An 11564-nucleotide genomic window follows, 5' to 3' on the forward strand; every position below is an offset into this window, starting at 1 on the left:
GGATAGGCAAAGAAAAGCACCTCTGTGTGATTTGTATATCAAATAGTGATCATCTCTAGACTGTGGAATTACTAGTAATATAAGTGTTCTTTCTTTATACTATCTCTGTTTTCTAAATGTTTGGCAATTAGCATGTTTTAATGATACACTCAAATAATTTTTAATGGAAATATCAAAGTGCCCTGAAGTTATATAATGCTCATGAATTATTTGATTTCTCCTTTAAGCTATCTTAGATATGACCATTATATTAAGAATGATACATTTCATTTTTGTCAGAATGAAAAAAAACTTGAAAGAGAGAAAAAGAGGCAAAATACAGAAGACAGTGATGGCTGCCCCCTGAAACATAAAATGGAGCATGAGCAAATAGAGACACAGAGCCAGATCAGTGACAGTAGCCAAAAAAACAGTGAGTTTGGAGTAGTAGAAAATTATAAGGAGGCATTAACACAGCAGTTGGAAAATGAAGATGAGACAGACTGGAGATCATCAGAATCAGGTGATAAATCTAGTTATAAAAATATATAAAGTATTTATTTTTATGCTCATTGTGTTTATTTTTAAGTTTTATGTATTATATGTGACATATAAATAACATTATATAAAACTTAAAAATACTCTTTCATTTGTCATGGTTATTTTCACAAAGAAATATAAGATTTTTTCATCTCCAAATGCAATGTTTATTATGTTTTTTTCATGAATTTTAGTTCATTAGTTTGCTAATTTATGTTTTTATTCATGAGGTCTTAAAACCTAGCCCTTTGTAACTGAAAAGAATTTCAGCTGAAAATTCCATTTTCAGTAATTAGGAATATTGCATAGCCCCAGAAATCCTTAGAGTGTATTTAAAACGTTTAAAATTCTTGGAGGGTTTGTTTTGTTTTTAATCTTCATAAAGTTATAGTCAGTGTCATTTTCTTTATTTACTTGTGAGTTTTAGGAGATGCAGACATAATTGAACATTTTGAAAGCTTTGTGGCAGAAACCAACACAATATTATAAAGCAATTATCCTTCAATTAAAATAAATTAAAAATATAATTTAAAAGCTGTTTTATTATCAAATATCCATTTTCCTCTTATTTTAATATTATATGAAATCTTTATGGTTACCTTTCTTTTTATAAACTAGTTATGTGATTTAACAGGAAATTTATGTCTTTTGGTGTCATAGAGAGAGACCCTTTGGACTCACACAATCTGAGGTAGCATCCAGACTTTCTCATCTACTAGATGTATGTTATGTTATGTAGTGTTCTTCAGTCCTTGTTTTTCTCATCTCAAAAATGGAGTTTTCATCTTTTATTTTTTTCCATCAGGCTTTTAGATTTCCTTATAATAAAAGTAACTCTACAGTGTTCCTAGCACAGGGCCGATACATGAGAGATACCCAGTAACCATTGCTTCCTTGCCGTTCTTAGTTGGTGATACAATAACTAGGTATATGATGTATTTATAGGGATGGTATATAATAATTTTTGTATAGTATTAAAGAATTTAATATGGGGTCTGCCCTGGTGGCTCACAGGTTAAAGCGTCTGCCTGGAATGCAGGAGACCCAGGTTCGATCCCTGGGTCGGGAAGATCCCCTGGAGAAGGAAATGGCAACCCACTCCAGTATTCTTGCCTGGAGAATCCCACGGACGGAGGAGCCTGGTGGGCTACAGTCCACGGGGTCGCAAAGAGTCGGACACGACTTCACTTTCACTTTCACTTTCAAAGAGTTTATGAAAACAAGATCTCAGTCCCTGAGATGCAGAGTACCAAACATGTATGTTTTGCTATATAAAAATACAAAGATTTGAAAATTATACTTTTTGTAATTTGGGAAGTTAGGGTATCCACATTTGTACCCATATCACTCTCTTAACAGAGTAAAACAAAATGTAGACTGTAAAGTGGCCTCTAAATATATTGGAACAACTCTTTCTAATAACGCTAATACATTGTTAAATAACAAAATGGTTTGGTAGATGATTTGAAAATATTATTTAACACAAAATTGTTATTTCACATATCAGTCCTGGGGTATATTTTTCCCATTATGTAGAGTAGGACACCAGGGACTTAGAAAGGTTGAGTAATTTGAGATCACATATCTCATCTGTGGCTGTGCTAAGATTCACTTCCCTCAACTTTCAGTCCTCTGTTGCATAGCCTGTGCTCTTCCATGACCCTGACTTATTGCCCATGCTAAAGTACCGTATGATTCTGGAAACTCTCTTTCCTTTCTCCCAGCTGCAAAGCTTATAGCTTTAATTGTAAAAGGATGTCTCTGTTTATATCTAGAATAAAATATTCTCAAGTGACACTGATTTATTTAGAAAAATAATGAGTTTCTAGATATATTTGTATTTCTTACTGCTTTATAGGTTTCATAGATGTTGGCTGTTTCTTGTGTAACATAATTTCCATTTTAGAAAATGTATTATATGTATAAATTTAGTGATTTGGGATTATCAATTAAAATATTTCAGTGGCTCTGCTGTTTGATTATTTAGCTACTATGACATCCTGGTTTATGTTGTTAAAGTTTACATGTTAACAACATAGATTCACTTAAAATGTCTATATGTGCTTAAGTGAGAATTTGTAAATATTTTTAGAAAAATTAAGATTCAATTCTGTAAGATCTAATATGAGTTTTGGTTACATACATTTATGTTGAGCATCTTGGGCATTATTTTCATAGATAATGTGCTTTGGTTTGATTAGGGTCTTTTTTCCACATTTCAAAGGATTATTTTTGGGCTTAGATCTGGAATCATTCTGTATATCCTACTGAGATAAACCGATACCTCTCTTTTTCCCCCAGGTCATCCGTAGCTTTGTAGAAGTCTCTGTAATTAGATGATTCCAATTATTTATTATGACACTTGAAAAAAAATGTTACTTTTGGAAATATGGATTTTTTTTTTGTATTCTGAATCACTTCTCATAGAACTTAAAATACGACTTTTTGCCACTCGCTCATATTTTTTAATCATTCATTCAATAAACACTTACAAATATATTCTTAGAAAAGGAAAGTTCACAGTTCATTATTGGTAACAATTTTTAAGTTGAAGTTATATTTCTATGGTAATAATTATATCAATATTCTAATTCTGTTCTTTTTTTTTATTATAGAAGTAACTTTTTCCAAAAGGCATAAAGTTTCATGTTTATATTCTTATAGATAACAGTAAAAAGAAAGCTAAGAAACTAAGGATGAAAAGGAGCCACCGTGTAGAACCTGTTAATACAGATGATTCTGTTCCTAAGAGTCCAACACCACCCCCACCTCCTCCTCCTGGTGAGTAAATTGAAATTGATACTGAATTTAGAAATACTGCCTTAAACAGTAAAGAAAAATACAAAAATTATGCAGTTATTCAGCATATTCATAATCTTGTGAATTTGTGAGAAACGTAGAATTCTTTGTTCCGTCTACTTAGTTCAGAATTTATCAACATAAATATTGATTTTTTTTATTCATAAAAAATGCTTTATGAAAGTAAAAAAAATAGTAAAAATTAATAAGACATCTTTACTTAAGTACCTCCTATAATGGATTCAGGTCCTGTTTGGAATATCAGTACCCAGATTGCTAAAGGGAATGTAATTGTAATGAATGGATGGTTAGTATGACCTTTTAAAAAATTGGATCTTTCCTCCTGAAAATTAATGTTTGAAGCCAAGATGTTTGAATGTTTCCATTGTATTTCCAACATACATCCTGACCTTCTAACTATGTTATGGATATTAAGTGAAATACTGTATATAAAGCACTGGGACATAGTAATTTTGAGAAATTTTTCATCACTAAGCATTGTACCTCACATATTCAGTAAATACCTTACAATGTATATGTTTGTAGTTTCCTTTTAGTCTTGCTAGAAGGCATAAGATGGTAACATTTTCCTTTGAGCCCCATTTTAGGACTTATTTCTGATATTCCACTTAATAAGTGTATATTTCTTTTAGCTTCTGTTGGGACTTAGATTAGTAGCCTAAGGTTATTTATGATGGTGGTGAGGATGCTTATGTTTTTATCTAAAGGGAAACAAAAACGTAAAGCAAGTATTACCAACCTAAAATTACATTTTAAAACAGAAACCATTTAAAAAGGGTTTATGGTTATTTGGTACTATATCATTGAATATGTATGAATTGACATTGAAGTTGTATACACTGCTGTCAAGAGAGGGATCCTCTTAACAGACCTAAAGAGATATTGTATAACAGTGTTTTTAAATGTCTTTCTTTTTCTTCAGTTGGCTGGGGAACCCCCAAAGTCACTAGACTTCCAAAACTTGAGCCTCTTGGTGAAACACGTCATAATGGTAATGCAAAAGGATCAGTTTTCAAATATCTATGCATGTCACATTCATTTTTCTTTACCTCATTACTTCAATAAACTTTTACTTTGGGGAGCCTTTCAAATCCACAACCATCCTTTTTCATTATACTTCACTTTCATTTATTTAATTTTTTATTCTTAAGTGTCCTTTGCCTCAATGTAATCTAACATTTATCTTAGAAAACAGAGGTAAAGACCATCATAGCTTGTGTTTATCCATTATATATTAATGTAAATAGTTGTAAAAGAGAAAGATTTTAAGGCAGCTTAAATATGAGACAGTACAATTATGGTGTTAAAAACTTCATTGTCCTGTATATGCTCAGTATACTCAATGATGCATGCATGGTCGTGTCCAGCTCTGTGACCCCATGGACTGTAGCCTACCAGGCTCCTCCGTCCGTGGGAGTTTCCAGGCAGGAATACTGGAGTGGGTTGCTATTTCCTTCTCCAGGAGATCTTCCTCACCCAGGGATTGAACCCACGTCTCCCACGTTGTAGGCAGACGCTTTACCATCTGAGCCACTAGGGAAATTCAGCTTACTAGAAAGAAAATTACTAAAGTCTTCACTGAATCAAGAAAACACTTTTTTGGATGAAATTAACATAAGGTATAGTACAGCCAGTATAGGGTATAAGAGCTCCACCTGGAAACTTGAAAAAGGACAGTGGGGAATACAGAACTTCCCTTTACAACAGGCAGAAGTTCTGATTTCTAACATGCAAAAGGATGATTTATACATATAGAATTGTAGCTCAATAAAATTCATCAAGGACATCTCATTTCCTTTTTGATAATTCTGTTTACCTAATCTTGAACTTGGTTTCCTAAGAAGATCCATTTACTAGAAAAGAAAAATTCAGAAGTTTAATCTTGAAAAACATATATAATTTGAAATTACATCAGACTATATAAAATATTTTATTCAAAAAGTATTTAAATGTGCTGCTTGCTTTCTTTTTCTGAATACTGTATCAATAATGAACTATTTCTTCATAATCGTTCAGTTCAGTCGCTCAGTCATGTCTGACTCTTTGCTATCTCATGGCCTGCAGCACGGCCAGGCTTCTCCGTCCATCGCTAACTCCCAGAGCTTGCTCAAGCTCATGTCCGTCAGGTTGGTGATGCTATCCAACCGTCTCGTCCTCTGTCATCCCCTTCTCCTGCCTTCAATCTTTCCCAGCATCAGGGTCTTTTCCAATAAGTCAGTTCTTCGCATCAGGTGGCCAAAGAATTGGATCTTCAACTTTAGCATCAATTCTTCCAATGAATATTCAGAACTGATTTCTTTTATGATTGACTGGTTTGATCGCTTTGCAGTGAAAATTAAAAGATTTTGTTAATTTCTAAAGACAGAAGGTTTGTCCTTCAACTTCAGAATAACAGTGAAGTCACATGTCTTTTGGTGCTAACTTTACATCATGATGTTTTTGTTGACTATAATAGATTAGTTCCTGTTTATTTATATTTTGAAATTGTGTTAAAATATATTATCAGCTTAAATATTCAATATGTTGTTAGAAACAATTAGGTAGTGCTAATGTATATGTATATAAATATATATACATGCATACATGTGTGAGAAGAGTTAATAAGCAGAAGAAATAAACTGTTCAAAGATGGAGAGGTGGGAAAACACATTGCTTAATTTGGAAAATAGTATAAAGTTACTTGTGACTAGAGCTTAGGTTCATGTAGGTGGAATAGGTAAGAAATAGGAAGTTTAAAGTTACAGAGAGATATTTAAACTAGAATTACAGCTTATAGCCAGATTGTTTAGGGCCTCACAAATATATTTAAGATGTCTAGACTCACTATGATTTTACAAGAGACAATATACATTTTTAACAGGGAAATAGTATTACAAGAGTTATTGTTTAGGACAGTAATTTTTGTCACTATGTATGTATAGACTAGATTGGAGAAGGCAGTGGCACCCGACTCCGGTACTCTTACCTGAAAAGTCCTATGCATGGAGGAGCCTGGTAGGCTGCAGTCTATGGGGTCGCAAAGAGTTGGACACAACTGAGCGACTTCACTTTCACTTTTCACTTTCATGCATTGGAGAAGGAAATGGCAACCCACTCCAGTGTTCTTGCCTGGAGAATCCCAGGGACGGGGGAGCCTGGTGGGCTGCCGTCTTTGGGGTTGCACAGAGTCAGACACAACTGAAGTGACTTAGCAGCAGCAGCAGCATAGACTAGATTGTGCCCACACTAAGGTTAGGATCCGAGTTAGAAGCTGTTGCAGTAGTCAGAGTGAGAAGTGAAGAATGGGAATGGCAATGGAGAATAAAAAGTGTGTTGAGAGAATATTTGAACAGTCATAAATTCTATATGAAGAATGAATGTATGGGATGAAAGAAAAGAGCAACAGAATATTATTTGGCTGAAGGGGCTAGAAGTTTGGTGCTATCTCTAATACTGACAATACATGAGGAGAAAGGAAACTTGCTTTGGAGGTGTCTATAGGCTTATCTATTTGGAAATGTCTATAAATCAGTGCAAATAAGATTCTGGAACTCTGGAGAAAGGGGACTCAGGTGGGTGGAAGGGCATGTAGGTAGTTCTTGTTTTGTTTTTCAGTTGTCATCACGTAATAGAAATGCCTTGTCCCTAATAGATGTTGTATATTTGCTTATTGAATGAATGCAGTTGAAGGAATGATAGTTTCCTGTTTCTGAGGGAAAGTATGTAGAATAAGGAGAAGAGAATGGTAGTATCTGGGGGAACATTAGATAAAAGCAACTAAAAAAGAGATTGAAAATGGGCTAATAAGAAGGTTGTTTTTCATTGGTTTTGTTTTTCTTTGTTGTCCTATATTTTTAAATTAGAACTCCTAGAAAATAATTATAATGAATTAGTTAAATTTAAGACCACTGTTATTCTTATATATCAGTTAATTTTAAGTAGATCAATAAATTAACTTCTCAAAGCAGAAAATTAAACATTCTAACTTCACAAGTTTTAAAATATCTTCATTATTTTTTTCCCATAAATTTTAAGTCAAAGTATACCTTGTATAGCTAAAAAAAAGTATAATCAACTCTGTTTTCATTATGGAGAAGAAAGTAGGTATAACAAATTTAAAATTTTAATTAAGTTTAAATTAATTTTTAATATTTATTGGGAGATTTTTGTTTAAGATGCTGATAGTTGCCAATTTTATCATCGCATCCTCTTCTCTTTCCTAACTATTAATATATATTTATTTGAATGTGGTTGATGGGAAGTAGACAACAGACATATAATGGGAAATAATTAAGGGAAAGGGAAATAATTAAGTTAACTGCATTTGGGTTTGGCACTTAAAATTATTGAGATGAAAACTAATTTTTTATAGTCAAATTAGGAATTAAGGCAGATTCTTATTTATTCTTTGATTACAGACATTGATTCCTTGATGGCAGTTCAATTTTACTTTTCTAATTGCTTTATTTTCTCTAAACCTCACTCTGGGTAATACGTAAGACATACAGTCAGAGAATAGACTTAAAAACTGAATCTATATTCACTTTGTAGACACTCTTAATCCATACTTCATAAACGTTATGCATTATGAGAAATAAACATTGTTGGCCAAAAGTGCCAAGTATAAAACTAAAGAATATTTTCAAATCTTAAAATATGAATGAATATTATATTTTGTATGTTAAGTTTGAAGCCCTTTATTAAAATGGGTATCAATTAATTTGGTCATATCAGTTGGTCAGTATGGTCAACTTATATCCCCTACAGTTAAGGGAATAAGAAACCTGTTTTGTATAGAATGTTATAATTTTCTGGCAATGAGATAATACAGAATCAACTGCAGTTGATACTTCTTGTCATGTGTATGTGATTTGGGTTCTTTTCAATTCTAGAAGTAAAACATAATAGAAACTATTCATTCTGGTTTAATCATGAGTTCTGTGATATGTTAAAATTCTTGTTAATTTTGAAAGCAAGAAATTAGAAAAGGCATACTTTAAATTTATCAAAATAATTGTATCTTATAATTTTATTAATAGCAGTATAATAACTGTATACTATGTCCCTGGCATATTGCTAAGCACTTTTAAGTACATTATCTCATTTTAATTCCTCTAATAGCCTTGTAAGATGGGCAGTTTGTGTGTGAGAAACCTACACCCAAGCTCACACAGCTATAAATGACACAGAATTTGAAGTTAGGTCTGTCCAGCTTTGAAATCCATATTTTTAATTCATTTTATTAACATTGTTCTATTAAGATTTCTTAGAGCATCATGGCAGCTTAGTATTCGCTTTAAATTTGTAGTTGCTTGAACAATCATTTTCTCCTCTAATTTTTTTTAAGGAGAGAATATACAGTTTATTTAAAAATTTTTTTTTAAGTAATGACATAATTGTGGCAAATATAGTATTGTCTATGGTACACTCTGGTAGAGGCTGCAAACTGATGACACGAGCACCTCTCATTGTTGAACTGAATTGATGCTCAAAATGTTTGAAATAGGGGTGTACATGATGTTGATAAGTCTCATTATTGGTGGTGCTAACCTTCATCATTTGAATAAAGTGATATTTGCCACATTGTAAAATGTTACTATTTTCTTTGTAATTAGTAAATATCATAGACGTGATACTTTGGGATATGCAAATATTCTGTTCTCCACAAACTTTAGCTTCTGTTTTAGCATCTGTTATTGGATTGTGTGTGCAATAATTTTTACTGTGATATTTGCCTAATTGTAATTTTCTGTTACTCTTTCTTACATTGAAATTTATTCAATTTCATTATTTTATTTTTATTTTTTCCTTCCAGTTTTATTCAAATATAATTAATCTAAAGCACTGTGTAAGTTTAAAGTGTATAGCATAATGTTTTGACTTACATACATCATGAAATGGTTGCCACAGTAAATTTAGTGAATATGCATCATCTCATACAGATTAAAAAGGAAAAAAAAAAAGAAAAAAAATTTTTTCCTTGTGATGAAAACTCTTAGGATTTATTCTTTTAACAACTTTCATATGTAACATACAGCAGTGTTAATTATATAATTATATTAATAATGTTTTACATTACATTCCTAGTACTTATTTTCTAACTGGAAGTTTGTATCTTTTGACCACCTTAATCACCATACAAAGATACTATGTTATTACTGACTGTATTCCCCACTCTGTACATTTCATCCCTGTGGCTTATTTATTTTGTAACTGGAAGTTTGTGCCTCTTAATTTCCCTCACCTGTTTCCCTCATTCCTGCACCCCACCTGCTGCCTTGCCGTCCCTCTCCTTTGTCCAGCAACCATCCGTTTGTTCTCTGTATCTATGACTCTGTTTCTGTTTTGTTTGTTCCTTTGTTTTTTTGTATGTTTTTTAGATTCCACACATAAGTGAAATTATACGCTATTTGTCTTTCTTTGACTTATTTCACTTAGCGTAATACTCTCTAAGTCCATTCATGTTGTCAAAAATAGTAAGATTTCCTTTTTTTTATTGGCTTATTATTGTGTGTGTGTGTGTATCACATCTTTATCCATTCATCCGTTGAAGGGCACTTAGTTTGCTTCCGTGTCTTGGCTACTGTGAATAATGCTGTAATGAATATAGGAGTGCATATATCTTTTTGAATTAGTATTTTTGTTTTCTTTGGAAAAATACCCAGAAGTGGAATTGCTGGATTGTATGGTAGTTCTATTTTTAATTTTTGGAGGAATTGCCGTACAGTTTTGCATAGTGGCTGCTGTGCTGTTTGCATTCCTACCAACAGTGCATGAGGTTTCCTTTTCTTTTGTTATTTGTGTTGTTTTTGATGATAGGTATTCTAACAGGTGTGAGGTGATATCTCATTGTGGTTTTGATTTGCATTTCCTTGATGCTTAGTAATGTTGAACATCTTTTCATGTGTCTATTGGCCATCTATCTGTTTTCTTTGCAATAAAGTATTTTCAGATCTTCTAGCCCACTTAAAAAAAATTTTTTTTTGTTTTTGGATATTGCATTCTATGAGTTCTTTGTGTGGTTTGGATATTAACTCCTTATTGGATGTATTATTTGCAAGTATCTCCTCCCATTCAGTAGGCTCTTTTGTTGATAGTTTCCTTGCTGTGTGGAAGCATTTTAGTTTGATATAGCCCCATTTTTTATTTTTCCTTTGTTTCTCTTGATTGAGGAGACATACCTAACAAATATTAAGACCAATGTCCAAGTGTGTACTGTCTATGTTTTCTTATAGGAGTTTTGTGGTTTTGGATTTTATGTTTAGTCATTTAAAGTTTATTTTCATATATGGTGTGAGAAAGTGATCCAGTCTGATTATTTTGCATGTGACTCTCCAGTTTTCCCAGTACCATTTATTGAAGAAGCTGTCTTTTCTCCACTGTATATTCTTTCCTCCTTTGTCATAGACTTTTGTTAGTGGCAGCCTTAGAGTTTGCAATATACATTTACAACTAATCTAATTTTGCAAGCTGTTTTCTAGGGCATGTTCTCGCATGAGGTGCTAGTATCTATTTAAGACCCCCTTAGGCCACTTGGCCAGACAAAATGGATGCTGAGGCAGCAGTATCATGGAGCCGCTTAGCTGAACTCTGGCATGTGCGAAACTGGAAATGGGCCCCTAAATACATTTTTAATATATTTATTTCAAGTGACCTTGAACACCTTTGCTTCTAGAATAATTTTTGAATAATAGGCCAGAAAAACTGAAGTTTCCATATGCTAATGTTTATAAACCAATTTATGATAATTAAGGGCTGGGAACTTATTATGAAGTAAAAATTAAGACTGTTTTTGTATCAGATATGCCCTATATCAATGAACTATACTGAAGTATCATTGTAAAATATTCCTAATACCAGAACACTAAGATAATTAATTTTTCTTACCAAATTCTTAGAAGTAATAGACATTGGATAAGAACATGGATTGTACAAATACTGATTTTATTAGGGCTTTGGCAACAGGTTCCATTAGTTTTGGATGTTTGTTATTTGTTTTGTTTCTGATGTGAACACTTACTTGGAAATAATAATAATATATATATTAGGTGCAGCTTTATATTAAATCAGTAGAGATTAATTTATAACCTTGAGTTAAAAATTTACCCTAGTGATTGTTTTTTGAATTTATTCAACTTTTTTCCAATTCAGACTTTTTTCCCCAATATGCTGTATGCAATGCTTCACTTACAAGGTCAGAGTTTCTTACTCTTTTAAAGGTGTTGGTTGGAAATAAACGAATTGTG

At 32.5% G+C, this 11564-nt stretch overlaps 1 protein-coding gene across 5 annotated transcripts in view; it reads left to right on the top strand.

Moving 5' to 3' along the window:
- Positions 1–11564, top strand: part of ARL13B (ARF like GTPase 13B) — a 76562-nt gene that overhangs the window by 62989 nt on the left and 2009 nt on the right. For 4 of the 5 annotated variants that reach the window (XM_070367987.1, XM_070367993.1, XM_005892970.3 and 1 more), the window contains 3 exons: positions 280–502; positions 3184–3300; positions 4262–4330. In XM_070367987.1, the coding sequence (XP_070224088.1) occupies positions 280–502; positions 3184–3300; positions 4262–4330 (409 nt within the window). The remainder of the gene's footprint in view (positions 1–279; positions 503–3183; positions 3301–4261; positions 4331–11564) is intronic. The other variant, XM_070368010.1, reaches the window with a different exon arrangement.

The sequence above is a fragment of the Bos mutus genome, chromosome 1 (genome assembly GCF_027580195.1).
Source record: "Bos mutus isolate GX-2022 chromosome 1, NWIPB_WYAK_1.1, whole genome shotgun sequence".
NCBI lineage: Eukaryota > Metazoa > Chordata > Mammalia > Artiodactyla > Bovidae > Bos > Bos mutus.